Raw genomic sequence first — 20454 nt, forward strand, 5'->3', positions numbered from 1 at the left:
CAGCAGTCGTTACAAGCATCAGAACTTCCCAGAACTTTGTAACCATCCAGACAGTGTTCAGATATTTATTTATGTATTTATAATGTACAGATAAACAAACAAACAATAAAAATACTCCAAATAAAAATATGTGAAGTTCTTCATTCCAGCCCATGTTCGTGTCTCTGTGTTTTTTGTTTTTTTTGTAATTTCTGGCTGTGGGGGCTTTTCAGATACAGAGGTAGACTTTTAGCCCTTGACAGCAGCCTTCTGTCCGTTCGGGCCTGAAACCGAAGCAAAGCAGGCGAGTTTTTAATTAATACCTGGTTAGTTCTACTGCCAGTTAAGCTCAAGCAGTTTTGAAATGAACCAAGCCTAGAACTTCCTAGAACTCTGTTCAACACATTTAATGATCTACTTCTAACTTGTCTCTCCTTTTTGTCATTGGCAGAAATAAGGCTTTTCGAACCCTGCAGGAAGCCCTTAAGTGTAATTACGAACACTGGCAGATCTGGGAGAACTTCATTGTTGTTAGCACTGACATCGGAGATTTTGCTGAAGCCATCAAGGCATACCACCGTCTTATGGACCTGAGGGAGAACTACAAGGACATCCAGGTACATGACTGCACTTAGTCTCTTCTTTTGTTCCATGTAGAATGGGGAAAACATTTATTCTAGGCTGCGTGTCTAATGAGACACAGCTTGGCAAACAATAAACTATACCTGGCTGGATAAAGCTTCTCAGGGGCAATCTATGTCTCCTGAAATCTGTTAGGTTTAGCTCACCATGGTCAAAAATAACAAATAAAAATGTCTGACTTGAACACATGAGACAGAGCTGTGAAGCAGGAATTGGTCCCTTTGCTCTCTGTATTTCTTTCACCTTGCAGTGCTCCTAATAAGTTGCACCAATTAACTGACTTTCTGTAAATGAAGCTTTGTCTGTGTTGAAAGGAAGAACTTTTGAAACAAAAGATATACATTTCTCTAAATTCTGGAATACTTGGCTCAAGTTCAGCGTTTTGGCTTTATCCACCTCTTCTACTCTGTGCAAAGTCTCAGAGCTTTGTGAGACGGGGAAACGTGATTTGTTGTCCAATCACAACACACCGAGCAGATGAAACTTAATCTTTATCACTGTGGTCACTCATGCCGAGTCATTTAGAAACTCTGAAGGAAAAGCCTCTTGTAGTCACAGCTCATTAATTCCACAGCAACTGATGCATTCTAAATAAGAAATTAACCATCAGCTTTGAATAAACAAGGCGAGACAGCCAGTGGTAGTATTTCCATTGTTAATGGTCTGCTTCAGCCCTGCAGTCATTTTACTCACATAGTTTTGAGCAATTAATTTTGAAGAAGACGTCTTCCAGCCTAATGGGAATGGATAAAATCACAGCTCTGACTCAGAGATCCTGTGGGCCTCGGAATTAAATATACAAACAGTCACATTTATCCCACAATACATGATCTTCTTCTTTTCTCTCTTTTGTTGTGTCCCTCTTTGTCGTCTCTGTTTCAAACAACCAAAATGGTCATTTATGCAGGTTGTGTCCTGGTCAGCCTCATCAATAAGGTTGGCAGATGTAAAAGCACACCGGTTGAAAAGGTCAGCAGCAGCAGCTTCAGAGCAGCTCACTCAGTCTTTAGTTCTCTGCTTGCCTCCTCCTCATTTTTAAATATCTTCTCAGAACACAGTTTTCTTGAACAGTTTATTAATGGCCGACAATCTCCTACAGACAACCTAACACCAAAGCCCTTTCATGGAAAAGAGCATGAAATTGCACATTTAAGGAGTGCTGTAAAAGGAGTGTTTAGTAATATCAACTGTGACTAATGATAGCTCAGTCACACTAGAGTGAGAACAAAACTACAACCTCCTTGCAACTAGGAAAAATTGGGAATTGTATTTTTTTAAAATATCAAGCAACAGATTGCAAGTAGTCATAGCAACCACTTTTTTGTGTGTTAGAATTCGGTCCCCGAACAGCTGCAGTCTGACTCAGACTCCAGGCTTCTACAACGATGGCCCAAAGCTCTTCCTTGAATCTTGCCTGCCTTTTGTTCTGTTCTCTGTCTAGATAACCCCACACTGCTCCAATAATGTTGAGATTCAGGCTCTGCAAAGGCCAGCCGCGACCGGCCCACTGCCCACATGTGTGTTCAACTTTGTTTTAAATCCAGGTCAATCTGTTTGACCTGGATTACAGATGGTACTGGTGGATCAGAATCTCACTGTACTTTTCTGTGTTTATAATTCAGTGAACATAGAACTTGTTCAATTTTGACAAGCTCGCCATTACCACTGCCTGAAGTGCTGCACCAAACCTTGACAGAAGCTCCACTGTGTTTCACAGATGGCTGCTGCTTTTGATATTCAGTCCAGTTCCTGTGTAATTTGGCATACACCTGCCTGTCCTGATTGTTTCCCTTCCTTAAGAGTAGCTTCTGACAGCCATCCCTCTTCATTTGTGGCATTTTCAACTTCTGGCTTTTTTCCTGCTTTAATCCTCTACTCGATCTTTTTTCTTGTTAAATTATTCCAATTAATTCAAGGTGCTTTTTATGTAATAAAAACATTTGAATAATAAAAGCAAATAAGGCTTTAAAGGGTAAAGTTCAGAAACCAATGGCTGATGTTGCAGTCTTCTGTATTTTGTATAATGTAGATGTCAAACTCGTGCAGATCATCATCAAGGGAACGCGATTAAAACCAGTCCAAAGTCAGCGGCACCTGACTTTGGACTGGGTCATTTCAACAGCACTAGCGATGTTGAATGCCGATTTGCGACAGCCAGGCCCGTGTGTGCTGGCGTGTATGAGATGATTAAATGTTTTTATATGACTACTTTAATAAAATGTAGTACTGTCCCCTAAGTTCATCACCGAAAAGTCTGTCAAAGCTTGAAAGTCTGTACTTTAAATAGCTGTTCTATTTTTACCCGTCTGTTTTTACTTCGATTCACCTTAAAATGCTGCTTTGCATAACTGGTGGTGACAGACTATGTTAATTTCCTTAGATCACAGTAACAAATTTAGAAGCAACGTTTTTGCCTTATTTCATTTTATGTGCTTTTTGTGTTAGTTTTTCATCGCAGGTTCAGAAGGTGGGAGGGGCCACCAAGGATTGCTGTCCTATGGAATGTGGAAAGGGCTACTGACAAGAGGAGCTGGTGGTCACATGACTCAGCTTTTGTGCCTCATGGGGTTAAATGGGGGATATAGACGCACATGCATTCATTTCCTTACAGTTACTATGCACAGGGAGGAGATTTTCTTTTCCATTTTTGGGTAGAAATGAACTTCCTAGAAACTCTTTGCCTGTTATCCATGTTTTTCTTGTTTTCTCTCAACACAGAAATTAGTACTTTTCCACCTAATTTAACACCCTGACACTTCAACAGGAATCTTAATCGATTCATTTAGTTTTTTCCTTTAAATATCACTTTTCACCAGAGTGATAAATACCAAAATACAAAACTAATACTTACAGATGTACTTGCACTGCCACATTCACAAGAATTCACTGGAAAATCCCATCAAATGGACTGAACTACAGATTACCCTCTTAAAATCACACTTAGTGTGTTGGAGTTTGAACAGATGTAGAGGATGTGTCCGTCAGCACACCTCTGAGGTGTTTTGCAGGATGTCTAACATGATGTTACAGTCTCTGCTCCATAGCCTTGCAGTTGATTTATCTTAATTGTGACTGCAGTGCAACCTGGCAGATGGTTCACTAACTGGTGGGGGTTGGAGAACTGGTAGATGGCAGAAATAAATGGTAAATGGCCTGTATTTGTCTAGCGCTTTACTTAGTGCCTAAGGACCCCAAAGCGCTTTACACATCCAGTCATCCACCCATTCACACACACGTGATGGCAGCTACAATGTAGCCACAGCTGCCCTGGGGCGCACTGACAGAGGCGAGGATGCTGAGCACTAGTGCCACCGGGCTCTCTGACCCCCACCAGTAGGCAATGGGTGAAGTGTCTTGCCCAAGGACACAATGACTGAGACTGTCGGAGCTGGGGCTCGAACCGGCAACCTTCTGACACACAGTGTCTGTAAAGACAAAAAGGCAGATGCTGTGTAGATTAAAGTAATGTTACTGTCAATATGAGAAATGGTCTGTCAAATTCTATTAACAGTTCGGGGTTCGAATCCAGAACATGGTCCAGTTATTGTGACCTAGGTTCTATTATAGCCACAAGTCATTACATTTTGATAGTGAGCCATATTTATTAGAACTCAAAGTCAATCATAACGAAAGCAAATGGTAGATAAGACTCAGGGGAATGAGGCAAAAATGACAAATGAATGACCAGAAAGACAAAATGTCTTCAGACTGATGCTGACACTGCACTCTGTTGCCCACTGAGGTGGAAAACTTGGAAAATCTCCACATGTCCATGGATGAGAATAATGCCAGTCAGGGTTTCTGCTACTGGGTTTCAGAACATTTTTGAGAATATGATCTGACACCTGATGCTTACGAAGCTTACGAGTGCCAATCACAGGGAAACGGATAAAGGAAATGCTATGCATTTGTTCCGGTAAGGTTAGCATAAAGTTATGCATTAGACTCTGCCAGGCTCATGACAGGACAACACACTGAGTCACACTGTACAAAGAAATAAAAATTCAAAATGAATACAGTTTTGTCAGCTTAAAAAAATCAGGGGCTGAGTTGTGGTGCAACACAAACTACAGTGCAGAGATGGCGCTTCAGTAAGGTCAGAGAGATATATCAGACAGTGTTTGATTTTAATTTTAGTTTTATTCATACAGCAACAAACCAAAGCAACCATTGCCTCAAGGCTCTTTATACTGTTAGGTAAAGACCCCACAGGGTTTTTTTACCTAACAGTTGTGGGGATAGGTTAATTGATTATTCTAAATTGCCCATAGGTGTGAATGGTTGTCTGTCTCTGTGTGTTGGCCCTGCGACAGACTGGCGACCTGTCCAGGGTGGACCCCGCCTTTCGCCCTGTGACAGCTGGGATAGGCCCCAGCGCTTCCCGTGACCCTGAAAAAGATCAGTTGAAGCGAATGGATGGATGGTAAAGACTCTGTATATACAGAGAAAACCCCAACAATTAGACAAAATGCCTATAAGCAAGCACTTGATGCTGGAAAGGAAACACTCTTTTAACAGCAAGAAATCTACAGCAGAATGTGCTTCATGGGGTTTAATGGGGGCTATAGTTGCACATGCATTCATTTCCTTACAGCTACTGTTCACAGGGAGGAGATTTTCTTTTCCATTTTTGGATAGAACTTGAAATGAACTTCCTAGAAACTTTTTGCCTGTTATTCTTGTTTTCTCTCAACACAGAAATTAGTACTATTGCACCTAATTTCACACCCTGACACTTCAACACGAATCTTAATCCCTTTTAAAAGCAAGAAATCTGCGACAGAACCAGGCTTAATCAATTTCAAGTCAGTTTTTATCTAGAAAGCCCCAAACATTCACCTCAAGGCTCTTATTATTGTAAGGTAAAGGCCCTACATGCAAAGTGGTACCGGTACATTAACGGGTGCAGCAACACAAATCAGTAAATCATATCTTCCATGATAGCCACCGCCAAGTTTATTGCAAAGTAACTGATGGAGGATTCAGGGTCACCTCATCCAACCCTAACTATTTAACAAAAGGAGCATTTTAAGCCTACCGTAATCTTAAAAGTAGAGAAGGTGTCTGTCTCCTGAATCCAAACTGCTTCCACAGAAAAGGGGTACCATTCTCCTTTTATATACTCATAAGTAAGCCTGCAGTCTCAGAGCAAAGTGCTCTAATGGGTTGATACGGTATTATAAAAGTGTTTAAGATAAGATGGGACCTGACCATGACAGCTATTGAAACCTGTAATCTCCTCATGTTTGTATATGTCCAGCTGATGGCTTTTGTCCTTACCACCTTTGCTTGTTGTAAAGTCAACATGTGATGCCTAATGTCGGTACTAATTTTGACTTTGGCTCCTGGCTAGCCATAAGATTTACACCCAGTCATACCAAGAAGGCGGCTTAAACCTAGATGTTGCAACAGACTTAGAATGACTTAAAAAGTCATGATTGGCTTAGTTTATGATCAGACCGAAACTCTATTGGTGCAATTGGCCTCTGATTACTCATCTGTGTTCCAATAGTAAGCTGACGTATTACATGCAGAAGTTTCCTTCCTTGTGTTATTTGTTTTTCATTTATTTATTTTTTGACTGTATTATTTATTTATTGTACTAATAACTGTACTAACTGTGGCAAACTGGCATAATTATGAGCAGACTAGTAACTCTATTTATTTAAAGACTTCTGTAATACCATCACAAATTCAAGTTTAAAAATAAAAACTGAAAACCACATTTCCCATAAGCCCATTATTTTCCATCCAGCCTCTCAGTCATTGGGGTTTTAATGGTCTTGAGCAACGTTGCTGGTTGGATTAACAGTGATTAAGGTTGTAGCAACACATTTAAATCAGTAAATCAGATCTTCCATGATGATGTTTAAACTTGTTTTTTTCCCCATCAGATTCTGCAGATCTTGGTGAAAGCAGTTGTTGAGAACTTGACAGACAGCCAGGGTGAGCAGGCAGGAGCCCTCCAGTCCAAACTGAAGGAGCTCCTAGGTCGGGTCAGTTCTCGCCACAGCAGTGACGCTGAGATATGGCGACAGTATGCCCTGCTGTATGGTGACGGCCACAGCTCCAACCCAGAAAACGACGACAAGGTCAGTAACATGCACTCGCATGTCTTTGTTTGTTTGTTTTTGTTGTTTTTTTTTATTCTAACAAGTCTTGGATCTGCCAGTTTCTACTTTACAACTATACAAAGGGTCAGACCAGCTCTTCATTCAAAGCATGTGATTCCAAACGGTTTGTTTCCTAACAGGTAATGCAGAAATCTGCAGGAAACAACTTCACATACAAGTTCATTTTCATCTGCCTCTTGTTTATATAAAAAACCAAAGTAAAGGCACCTAAACATTAATAAAAACTAAATGCACTTAAATCAGTGGTGTGCGGTGACTTTTACAGAAAGATAATCCTCAACACAAAAATTTGTCATCATCTTAGATAAATTTGATCAAATTAAAGCATACCATTTGTTTTTCTTTCTATTAATGTACTGTCTTTAGCTTACATTATAAAACACCTTGAGGCAACTGTTGTTGTGATTTGGTGCTATATAAATTAGAGATGGCACGATACCGATATCATAAATTTGGATATCGGCCGATACCGATATGAATCCAATATAGTGTGTTTTAATCAATAAAACTGTTTTTTTAATATCTTGCTGCTTTTTGTATAAGTTTATACTCAAGTTTAAATAAACAACAACACTAAAGCTATTCTGTTATACCTGTATGCAAAACATACACTGCACCCAAAATATTTCATAGTTCAGCAATACTGATCAATCTAATAAAGTTAAACCTGCTCCATCCTCCCTATTCTGGTATTTTAAAGAGTAAGCAACCTAACCAATAGGGCTCTAAAACTCCCAGCAAAAAAATAAAAAAATGGGGAACCACCCCCCACCCCCCACCCTCCACCTCATGATGCTTAATCGACGTAATCAACTTTAATTTGATGCAGTGTGAAAAAAATGCACAGAAATCAATTATTTTTCAGGAATAATTAAATAGATTCAACATCTTTCTTCAACAGAATTGCAGACTGCACAGATGGTACCTTCCCAAAGGAAAATTACTATAGCTTACTAGGGTATATTAGACTTAACAGTTACTATATACAGTAATGGACTTCTATACATTTTACATCAGATTAAAACTTTGGGTGTAAGATTCGGATAATTATTTATTAAAAGCTCGACATTTTAAATGAGAATAAGAAAGAAAAGTATGTCTTTGTGCCCCTTTTCCCTGTTCATGCCCTATCGGCCCCCTGGCTAAACTTTGCTAGATCCGCCCCTGCACAGTTACCAGCCGTCAGCTGTAGAAAAGGATCCTGGTGTAGAAAGTGATATTAAATCAATTCTAACAACAGATTATCAAGCTTAAACGTGCTGCTGTTGTTCAGCCGCTGGTTTCCTCTTTCTGGTGCAAAGTGGGCGATAAACAAAGAAGAGAGACGGACTCGCGACAGAAAAGCCGATCAGCTGATCATTAATCAGTTTCACATGGAAGTAGCAGCAGGAGAGGGAGGGAGAAGAGGCAGTCACTCCATGTATCGGTTGTTAAGCTTAACGTGGAAATGCTTTACAAACATTCAGAGATGAACTTACACATTTGCTTTATTCCTCTCTGTGAGATAACTTCCTCTGAGATGAAATGCTGGTTTGGTAGCGAGGCTACAAATACACACAGCCGCTCTATCATGTGAGCACACTGCTCCGACGTGCTACGGTTATGAGCCGAGTTACGCCATGTCGCAAGTTTTTTGATGTGCTTTTTTGATATTTAATGGATCGGATTACATTTTTTATTTCTCTCCGATATCCGATCCAGTAATTTACGTCAGTATCGGACCGATACGTAATATCGGAGCGGTCCACCTCTAATATAAATACATTGTATTGAATTACATTTGTGCCTTTCAGCACTCTGCTTAGACATCTTCAGCTTTCTGCACTCCTTCCTGACTAAAGAATTGTAAATTCTTATTCTTTAAATCATATGTCAATCGTTTAATCTTTTAAGGACCACACATCTCTGGGGGGGGGAAAGGTTGTTGCTGAGCTCAGAAACAGGCTAAATCTTGATTTTGAAATGTACATTAATCAAAAAAATCAGCTAAATTAAAAGGCTTGAGCATTGTGTGGCGTGTATGTGCAAATCATTAGAAAAAAGCTACTGCTCTCTGTTTGTCCAGTTCCAGTCATTAACAAAGTGAGACGAACACACCCATAAATGGAGACTGCCACAGTATATATATCAGTATGAAACAAGCGCAGCTTTCAGCAACAATAGCCTGTTGTCCTTTACATTCATGCCACAAGATCGGAGTAATATAAAGGATAGATGCAGACTGGTGTGGAGCTTTTTTTTTTCTTCAATTTTTATTTATACTTAAATTTATTTTGTTTTACAAAATGAAATAATACAAAGTTCCTTGTACTAACAGAATGCCACTGACTGATGTAATATACCGCATAAAACACATTTGAACATTAAAATAACATTTACAAACCTCATATGGTGGAAAAATGTTACCATGATGGCCTCACAAGTCAAATCTGTAGTGTAATCCCTGTTGTTTAACTTTGCTGCTTGAATCATGTATTTAGTTGAGCCACACAAAGTGGCAATAGATGGCTTTGAAAACACCCGTTTGTAGGTTTGGATGCCTAATGATCCATCTGTTAACAGAAGGTCTCGTATAAATCCTCTATCCGGTTGTTCAGTCTGACGTCACTAGCCGTGTCTGGGTCTAAACTCTGCTGCAGGTCCATATATCAAACGATCACTATGGCATTACTGAGAGTTGAAAAACTGTCTAAAGTCTTTCATCTTTAATAAAATGATCAGCGTTCTGCTCTACCAGGTGTAACAATTGAGTTTAACATCCAGGCATCCATGAAAACGGGATTTATGACATTTAACGGAGTTAGAAGTTAGCAGGGAGTTAGCTAGCTAGCTTCTATATAAATACAATATAGCATGTCCTGACTGCGGGGTTTTGGAAACAAATTAAAACGTACAGCTCTGTTATCACTTCCAGCATAAATGAAGACAGGAAACTAAACAGCAGTGATGTTTGTAGGGTTACTGAAGTTGGGCTAGCTGGTATATGATGATGTGCTACATGACCGCTAGCGACACAGCTATGTTAGCATAATATAAACAAGCTAACTTTTTTCCACTCGATAAAAGTTAACGTGAGTGTTCTCGGTGGTCAGGAACAAATGTAATCGCATGGCAGGATGCTGTAAAAGGACCAAACTTCAGCCAGGAGAACAACTGAGATAATCCATCCACAATACGAGGTTAGTCATTCATATACTGCTGCATGGGCTGGGCTGTAGTTACATCCTAAGGTTTTAAAAACTGAGCTTAAATAAATGATTAGCGGTAATAAAAGCCGAGGGAGGTCAACAGTGATCACTGACTGTTTTAGGAGCTTTTTGAGATCAAATAGAAGAAAATACATAACATTAAACATGTTAACAACACAAAAGCCATATTAAACGCAGACTACTTTAGGCCCGGAAGTAGGATTCGTCGCGTCATCACTGAACAACCGGATTCCTTGAGCACTCGAGTGAATCACCATCAATTATTCACTACTTTTGGTTTCCAACAGTCTCCTTGTTTGGAAATTTAAAACAAGTCAAGGGTAAAAGTGGGGGCTGCATTTGACTACCAGAATGGTACTGCAGCTTCTGTGTTTTGTTTTGTTTTGTTTTTCTAGGCACTGCAGTTCCTGTCCAAGGCCCATCGCTGTGAGGTTCAGGGAGGCGGTTGGGAGAAAGAACCTGCTCTCTTCAAGGAGGTGATCAAACAAGCTGTCCACATGGGAGAAGGTTAGCTCACCACCCAGCTCTGTATGCCCTCACAGCCATTTCTCAGAGGAACAGAGAAGATGAAAGGATGGCAATGAGATGGAAAAGCGATATCTGATTACAGTTTAGATGATAATCTCCTCAAACCTTTGATGTTTTCATTACAGTAAGACAGATTCATAGAGTTAAACACTGGAGAGGCAATCAGAAGTGACTTTGAAAAAATAATAATAATGCTGTGAGGTATTAAATGTGTTTGCATTCTCCATCAGTTTATCCTTCCTCCCTCAACTAATGTTAGCCATGTTCCTGGGTGTGATGTTTGGGTTCTTTAAAACACAATTCAAATCCCTTCACTTTTAAATACTTTAGATACTTTTAAATACTTGTGTGTTAGATTTGATTGTCAGTGAATAAGACTGGATTTTTGTACATGTCTACATTAGTTTAGTTAATATTTGTATTCAGTATAATAATAGTAACGATCAATGCCTCATGCTACATATAGTCTGTGGGGTTTTTTGTATGCTGTCTGTGATGCAGCATTATAGAGGTACTTCTGATCATCTGATTCTACCAGGATCACAGTACCATCTGCTCATCTGCAAGCTCTCTTCAAACCAATGTTCAAACCAAAATTCTCCCATATCACCCCTGTGTTAAAATCCTTGCACTGGCTTCCGGTTGAGTATAGATATCAGTTTAAAATCCTCACTTTTACATTCATGTCCCTACAAGGTGAGGCCCCCACTTATATCACTGAGCTTCTCCAACCCTACTCTCCAAACCAGATCCTTAGATCCACTGATTCGTTTGAAAACAAAGGGGGATCCCGCTTTTCAAACCTTGGCTCGAATATTATGGAACAGTTTACCTCCCCCCCTACGCACCATCAACTCTGTAGCTACTTTTAAAAAACAACTCAAAACACATCTGTTTAGACAGGCATTTAGGTAATATTCATGTGTAGTGTACTGTTTTAGTGGATATGCTATTATACCCTCTTTATAGTGTTTTATTTTTCGTTTGGTTTGCTTTTATTCCCTTGTGAAGCACTTTGAAATAACTTCCTGTTTTAAAAAGTGCTGTATAAATAAATTTTACTTACAATGTTTTATTATCTGAAAGAGGAACCATTACATCCTCTAAGATAAAAACAGCAAATGAATTATTCCAAATACCAAAAGGGTAAATTATACATGCAGTGCATCTGGAAAGTATCCACAACACTTGTTCCACATTTTGTCACGTTACACCCTTATTTCAAAATGGAAATACGTTCAGTTTTAATTCACGTACACAATATTGCGGGATTGGTGACTTTTTACTTAGAGTGCTTTTAGTTTTTGGGGTGGTGTGCAGCCTGATATAGGGAGAGCCTGATCAGACCCAGCTGCCCTGCTAGGCTTCCTGGCACTGCCCCACCCGGCCACAACGAGTGAACTCTTTGGCCTAAATGCAAAGTGTCCTCTCTCAAGGAAATTGGGCTCATCATCTGGCCAATACCATCGCTGGCACACATCCACATGCTGTGAGGATGTGAGATCAAGGGAAAAATGAATGCAGTCATGTACAGAGAGCCTTGATGATAACCTGCTCCAGAGTGCTCACTAGGCCGGACTTGACCGAAGGTTTATATGCCAAGAGCACACAGCCAAGATAACAGTGGAGTGGCTTCAGGACCAGAGCCCCGACCCAAGTGATCATATCTGGAGCGATCTGAAAATGGCTGTGCAATGACGCTCTGCATCTAACCTGATGCAGCTCGAGAGGTTCTGCAAAGAAGAATGGAAGAACCTGTTCAAAAATAGTTAGACTTGAGGCTTTAACATGCAACATTTGGAGTTAGGCTGTATAGCTTCTGCTTAAACACAAAAACATCTGGTTGATAAAACTCTTGATCACCTCCCTTACTTGACAAAACGACAAACAAGTAAAGTGCTGAGAATACTTTTGTGATGTATTGGGTAAGCGTTCAGGGTCACCTGATCTATTCCTGCCAATAACCTTTAAAAAAATGTAAGCGCCCAGTTTGTCTCCCAAATACAAACTGGGCGCTGGTTCCACAGAGAAACTTGAAGCCTCTACCTCCCATTCTACTGTTAACCCTAAAACACTAATGTCAGGTGATTTTCACCCACGTAAAACTGATAGTGTTACAAAACTCCACATTAATATAGTTTTTTGCTCTCACAAGTAAACTGAGAGTAAAGTGTTGTATTGAGGTGATGTGGTAGTATGAGTTCTAAGTAAGATGGGGCCTGTTACTTCATGTAGTATTGGCAGTTGGGCATGGAGGAGCAGATCTTTGTCATGAGCTTCTCTTTTAGGTGGAGAAGCATTCAGTGCGTTCGATGCATTACCTGTCCTTTGGGATTGATACCTAATCTCACAGTTGGACATGCTGGTATCTCCCCCTGACCTGATTTAAAATCTGTGAAATTAAAAAAAACACTCAATGATGTAAAAAATTTAAATTTCAAGGAAAAACCCCTGAAATTGGCTAGCATAAATTCTTATAGTGTCCACTAATGGAAAAGGGGTGGAACAATTACTGTTAAATGAAAGCGTCCAAACTGAACCACTGAACAACAGCAGCTTTAATCAGGGAGGTGATCAAGAGTTTTATCAACCAGACGCTTTTATGTTTAAGCGGAAGCTATACAGCCTAAGTCCAAGTACACATTGTTTAATAGTGTTTGAGTACAGAAAATGGCTTCTGGGACACTTAAAAATTACAAAACATTTTGGGAAAGCTACAAACATCAGCCACACTTGAATCTAGGATTCCATCCATCTATCTTCTTCCACTATCCGTGGCCAGGTCGCAGGGGCAGCAACCTAAGCAGAGTGGTTCTGCTCTGAGCCCCTAATTCCTCACCCTATCACTAAGGGAGAGGCCAGACACCCTTCGGACAAAGCCCATTTCCACCGCTTGTATCCACGATCACGTTCTTTCAGTCACGGCTCGTGGGCATATGTGATGGTAGGGATGTCGATCGACTAGTAAATTGAGATCTTCGCTTTTACACTAAGCGCTCTCTTCCCCAAACTGGACCAGTACAACATCCGCATCACTGCAGCCGCAGCACCAATTCGTCTGTTCCCGTCACTCGTCAACAAGACCCCAAGATATTTAAATTGCTCCACTTGGGGCAGGAACTCGTCTCTGACCCGGGGTGGGGAATCCATCGTTTTCCAGCTGAGGACCATGGCCTCAGATTTGGGGAATCCTAGCAGTGGGAATGAGAATCAGCACCTCCAAAGTACTAAAAGGTTAGGAGTTGATTATATACACACTCTATGAAATACTCAAATAGAGGTAAACATTCGCCAAAAAATGAGCTGGACACTGTCATACAGTAGAAATGCCCAATCAATCTGAAATGGAGAATAACTCGAGTGTTACCATCTGTAGGATTAGATTTTGATTTTGTTTAAAGACAGAAGAATAAATGGAGAGGGCTTAGAGAAAAGATAGCAAAATAGTACTTCCTAGTGAGTTTAGAAAATGTGTTGCTGTTACTCGACTACAGGTCTTGGTTGAACTCTTTCTAATCCCTTTAATCTCCTCCTAATCCCCTCCATGTTGGGGGCATACTTGTGGGTTGCAAAATGGTCCAAACACCCTCCAGTGATACAGCTCACACAAGCAATGAAATGCAACACTTTTGAGGGTTTTGGAAGACACCTTTAGGATTCCTATATTTGATATTTGCGCTTGTGCACGGTTGTCCCAAAGAATATTAACTACCATGGTAATAAATCTGATTTCTGACTTTCTAAATGCTGCTTCTGCAGATGCAGAAGCTTTTCCCTGCATTCTCTAAGTCTCTCTTTCTCTGCATCACAGTGGCACTCAGTTGCAGTGTGAAGAAGAGTAATCCAGCAGAAGCTCTTCAGATACTCTCCTCTACACGCCTCAGTCTCAGGAGTCTGGCCACCAAAGCCAAGGTAACATTAAGAGACCCCCACTTAGCACGAAGCAGATATCTGCCTCACTTTATAGACAGTTTTCCTGATCAGGAACTAGGAGGAGGATTGAGTTTAGCCTGTCCTACTGTGTGTGTTCTTACTGTAGCAATTGCTCCTATAGGACCTCTTTCAGTGATGTTTTCGGGTTGTTCCTACTGCTTGTCAAGTACTTCTGACCTGCCCTGAAAAATTAAACACTAAACCTTGTTTGCACCTATTTTGCATTTCCCTTTGTTTACGGACATTTAATGTATGTTGTATACCAACGCTGATATTAAAAGATAAGTACATTTTCATACCATCCATATAAGTAAAAGCTTAGGTTTAGGAGTGCTATGATCACTGATTCATTTTCTTTCTGTTCTTGGCTCTCCATGATATTAGTAAGAATGGGCATCCTTATATGGTCATTCTAGGTGTACAGCTTTGGCTATGAGCAAGAAAGCCACACCTTCCTGCCTCACTTCACCATGGGCAGCCAATCAGAAGAAAAGTTGGCTTGAAGAAATGCAGACCTTAAAGGGGGCAAGACTAAATTACTTTCATCAGACACAGGGTGAAGTCAATGGTTGCATCAAGGCCTAGTATAAGATAAATAAGGATTATTTTAAACTGCAAAATAACAATAAGGTATCTGGAACCTCTTTAGCTCGTGGTCTTCACTCAGTAAGTGATGACGGCAGCACATGCTCATGCAGATGTTGTCAGCATGCAGCCTGACACAAAGTCTTTACCAGGTTGTGACACCATTCAAAGCATCTGTTCTGCCTGAACAAACTCCTCCAGCAGGCGATCAAGACAAATGTCAGACGTGAAGATTTAGACACAGGCGTTTGGGTTGTTAAGTCGTTCTTCTCAGTGGTATAAGTTAACATTAATGACTTTATACTTGACTCTTCCATTGTATATCGTCTTCCAGCAAATCCACACAGACGTGGCCACAGGGAGGATCCATGCTGAGCTGCAGGACGGCGTTACTGCTGTGGAGCAAGTCATCACCGAGCTGCAAGATCTGAGTGGGAAGCTGCGTAACCAGTCACAGTGACCATCCATCTCTAATATGCCCCTTTTGTGGCAAAAGAGACAACCTTTGGTTCTCAGGGGTCCTCAGTAAGACTGAGTAATAAAGACCCAAACCAGCTCTACACCTGCATTTATCATCACAGTGTATTACTGAACCTGTTAAATAAAGCAAGCCAAAGGACTGAATTTGTAATCCTATTTTCATACCTTTATGTCCACTTTGAAATGTAAACACTCACTGGGTGGCATCTTAAAATACAGTGTTAAAAATTTGAATGCTTGCTTTGATTTTTTTGTTGTTGTAAATGAAGTGATAAAATCACCTTTATCTGTGATAAACAAAGTGATCAGTTGACAGATTTTGAAGCTGCATCCATACAGAATAGGCTCTCGGGACAGGATGCAGCTTTAGGTCATCTGTATCTGTAAATATTTAGATCCCTCTCTCATCCACTGAAGAGACACATGTAAATGTAGTAAAAGAAATAGACCTAGATTGTAAAAATGTGATTGATACAGTAGGTTACTGTACCCATTGTGGTAATTTCTGCAGAACAGAACATGGAAGAAAAATCGAGCCTCTATTCCAACTTCTTTGTCGGACATATTTCAAAATGCATACTCTAAAAATATTAAATCTAGGCTCTTTCGTTTTTTTTATACCTATTTAGTTCAGTTTCATTGTACTTATACCCACTATCAGCAAGCACTGGGACACACGACAGTGGGAAAGAAAAACTCCCTTTTAACAGGAAGAAACCTCCAGCAGAACCAGCCTCAGGGAGGGATGGCCGTCCACCACGACCAGTTTGGGTGAGGGGAGGAAGACAGGGAAGAGAGCCAGAGATTAATAACAAGTGACGATTCAGTGCAGAGAGGTCTATTAACACACAGTGAGTGAGAAAGGTGACTGATTCCCCAGCAGGCTACACCTATTGCAGCATAAATAAGGAAGGATTCAGGGTCTCCTGATCCAGCCCTACCTCATCTGAAGTAAATCCGCAGTTCGAGAGGGAAGTGCACTAATGGGGTGATATGATACTATAAGGTCATTAAGATAAGATGGGGGCTGGTTATTCAAGACCTTGTATGTGAGGAGCAGGATTTTGAATAAATGAAGGGAAGCCAATATAGCTCTATTTGTGCTAAAATAATTTTATAGTCAACTAGGAAATGGCACTGATCTTAACCAGCCTGGAATAAACAAACGGATGTATTGGTGTTTGTCTTGTCTTCCCCTTTCAGCCAATAACACATGTATGTATCCAAATAGTTGCTAAGACTAGATTTGTATGAGGTAGTTGTGTGCTATTTTATAAACTGCCACTAGCTTAACAACTTGCATACATAAACTTTACATGCTAGTTGGTAAATGGAAAATAGACTGGTTATATAGCGCTTTTCTACTCGAGCACTCAAAGCGCTTTATACAATAGTAACTAACAGATTAGTAAAGTACTATAAATGTACACATCAAAGCTGAAGTCAAATTATTTTCTATAGATTTACATTAAAGAAATGATCCAAAAGACACAACAGTAGCACAACAGTACAGTGACTCATATTAAGAAAGGCGAGGCTGCTATTAAGGTGCTTATGTCAGCAACAAAGTGATAGATACATAAATGGCAGCAATTAAAAAAACATCCAAGCAGAATGTTTTATTATATCGGAGTTGTTTTGATATTGTAGCTGCAGTGTAAGTTCTTTCTAGAATAACTCAAAATGATTGACTTTTTCCGTCCTTCATGAATATTTAAATGAAATTCCTAACACCAAGTCTTATCTCTTAAAGAATTGGTTGCATAAAGAAGAATTGTATACTAGAGAAGCAGACTTACCTTTCCCTTTAATCTCCTAACTACCTAAGTTTAGTACTCAGCTCTCGAACACCACCTCCACTCATTGTGTTCTCACTAATAAAAAGGCTATTAAAAACCATGAGCCATGCTCTGATCCTCTGCGAGATCATTTCCCAACTCATCCGACATGGTGAGCACACACACACGCATCCCATTGCCCTGCAGTTCATACAGGGAGGAGACCACCATTTGTTTCCTCAACTAGAAGGAAAATGACCTTGACATTGCTCAGGTTTTTTATCTCCCTTCTTTTTTCACTGTATTGGAGCTCGTGTTTTATTTTTCTCTGCCCATTTGTCACAAGAGCCAGAACCTCTGTTTTGAAAGTATTACCACAGCGATACCCATACGGAAAAGAAATAGTAAAAACTTATATGTGATATAAGGCTTACATGATTTACTCATGAAAGTGGCCGCTTTCTCATTACTTTCATACATTGTTTTAGTAAGTACCCAAAACATACAAGTTTCATTATATAATTTTTCAAGGGATCTTATATCTGTTTTCACTTTATATGCTTTTCATACAAGTTTCACACAAGACAGATACAAACTTTATAAGATTTATATATATCTTTTCCATATGGGTAAGGACTTAAAGGCCCCTATAAATGGATGATCTCGCATGAGGGAGTGGAGCACTGTGACAATGTAAAATGTTGATGATTGCACTTTGACAGTTGTCTTCATGGTAAATTCTCTGAGCTAATATTAATGTTTGAATCCACATTTCCAGCCTCACTGCAGTTATTAAATAAAAATGGCAAGAAGAAATGACCTATTTTAGGCTCTGGATCATCATTCATGACCACATTATATCACACCCACAGGATCTCTCAGCACTGGTGACTAATCTTCCTAATATGATTGTAAATTTACCAAATGCTATTATTAGATAAAGTCCACAAGAGTGATTTGCTGCTGTTCTGTCATCACCCAGAGGACAGCTTTGATAAAAGAAAACACAAGTTTGATTGTTTCGTGCCAGACTTACGCTCCCAGAATTCCTGGTATTTCTCAGCAGGGGCTGCAAAGCTGATGTCAGCATTCACAAAACTCCCATTACCTCACACTTTAGTTCATGCGGCAGGGATTTTATTTCAGTTGGACAAAATCTCTTCTCAAAAGAAGCAACAACAAAATCTGTCACTTGCACTTGAAAAACAAATGTTTACAGCATCCCAGAAGGTATTGTTTTCTTGAAATTGTGTAAATCAACTGGTTCTTATATGGTGTTTCTCTACTAAATATTAAATTGCAATTTGATCCAGTGTAGTGATATTATTGTTCTGTGTCTTTTGTATCATGTTTGATTAATAATTCAGAAAAGTTCTAAAACTTTTTTGTACAGAACCCTTCATTCAAGCTAGTGCAGTTCGAATTGCTTCACTAATTATTAAACAAGCTGATAACTGAAAAGAACAGATGTTTAAAAAAGCAATACATTCATAAATTCAAAGCAATATAAAGTAGATAAAATTAATAGAATTAAATAGTTGCATTATAAGCAGTTTAGAATTACAGTAGCATTCAATTTTATTTATGCAGCACCAAATCACAACAACAGTCGCTTCAAGGCACTTTATATTGTAAGGTAGACCCTACAATAATACATGCAGAGAAAAACCCAACAGTCATATGACCCCCTGTGACCAAGCACTTTGGCGACAGCGGGGAGGAAAAACTCCCTTTTAACAGGAAGGCAGAACCAGGCTCAGGGAGGGGCGGGGCGGGGCCATCTGCCACAACCAGTTGGGGAGAGAGAAGGAAGACAGGATAAAGACGTGCTGTGGAACAGAGACAGAGATTAATAACAGATATGATTCAATCATAACGTTTAACTGTTTTTGTAGAGAAGGTCATCAGGCTTTTTATTCTTCTCCTATGTGATTATATGATACCCCCATCATATATATATACACACACACACACACACACATATATAAATATATATATATACACATACATACACACATATAAGATACACAAGTTTCACATATGTGAAATTTAACAAAACTTCCCCTGAATCAACTTAATTAACAAAACTCAACAACACATGGATTTGGTAACACAGCTCACCTCTCGTGAATCAAGCAGAGACTTTAAATAGAGCTATCAATTTCCCTTCAGTTAGTCTAGCCAGTACCACTAGCTAGAATTTAAAACTCAACACAACTGAATGAATTACCTAAAGCTCCCCACTCTTCTGATTAACACATTTACGCAACTAAATGGCTCTATATAAGAAAAAATATTTTGCAAATCCCTTTGTATCCTTTTTTTTTTTCCTGTCCCGTTTGGTTCTTTTGCCATCAGAATTATTGTCTAAAGGCAAAGAAAGATGCCCAACAGATTTACAGCCTTGCCGTATTGGTCTATTTGATTCACCTTTGCTTTTATTGTTTATTTTATTTTAGTTTCACTTGCTACACACGGGACAGACATGACTGGGGGAAAGAAAAGGGGGAAAGAAAGAGAGGTATAGGGAAAGAAAAACAGCGGGGAAGAGGAACGGTGGTAAAAACAAGCAAAAAAAAAAAGCAATATAATAAACAACATCATCGCGATGATCTATGTGAATATAAAAGTAAATACTAAATATTGTATATTATTGTGCAGCACGTAGAATCGACGGCGCACAGTGTGCTTTGAGGTAGGAGCCAAAAAGGGTGTAGTTTGTGTCTGTGAGCACCTGTGTGTACACCTGTGAGCATGGACACGCTTGTTTTTAAAAGGTTCCTACATGTATCTGCTAGAGTTGTGGGGAGCCATAGCCCCGTCCTCCAGGGCATGAATGCTCAGATGAAGGAGATCCAGGCTCCAGCATTTGCTTTAATTTGCTGAATGTTTGTTTTGCCAGCAACAGGAGGCTTACACAAACAAAGCCGGGATAGTAAGTGCAGCAATGTTAATTTGACAATAGCAAATGATAGCAAATAAAAAGACAGAGAGAATAATGTGCATAATGTGCAAAAAGTCAGCACTTCTGGACAAGTGGAGAGTATTACAACTGCTCATCCACTTTGTCACAGGCTAAAAGGTTGATATATAAACACAACAATTTGTCATGTGTCAGCAGTATCCCCATAAGGCATATAACAGCCCTACACACCAATGCATGATAGTTTAATCACAATATATTAA

General features: G+C 39.7%; 1 protein-coding gene across 1 annotated transcript in view; it reads left to right on the forward strand.

Annotated features, from left to right (window-relative positions):
• Window positions 1-18087, forward strand: part of ttc27 (tetratricopeptide repeat domain 27) — an 84257-nt gene extending 66170 nt beyond the window's left edge. Inside the window, exons 16-20 of the mRNA XM_086258226.1 lie at window positions 431-596; window positions 6516-6713; window positions 10360-10471; window positions 14304-14404; window positions 15345-18087. Coding sequence (XP_086114352.1) covers window positions 431-596; window positions 6516-6713; window positions 10360-10471; window positions 14304-14404; window positions 15345-15470 — 703 coding nt within the window. The 3' untranslated portion in view covers window positions 15471-18087. The remainder of the gene's footprint in view (window positions 1-430; window positions 597-6515; window positions 6714-10359; window positions 10472-14303; window positions 14405-15344) is intronic.
• The last annotated feature ends 2367 nt before the right edge of the window (window positions 18088-20454 follow it).

Source organism: Aulonocara sp. 'chitande type north' Nkhata Bay, linkage group LG13, assembly GCF_057382095.1.
Source record: "Aulonocara sp. 'chitande type north' Nkhata Bay isolate Kocher_YH1m ecotype deep benthic linkage group LG13, A_spYH_male_GT1.1, whole genome shotgun sequence".
NCBI classification, from domain to species: domain Eukaryota; kingdom Metazoa; phylum Chordata; class Actinopteri; order Cichliformes; family Cichlidae; genus Aulonocara; species Aulonocara sp. 'chitande type north' Nkhata Bay.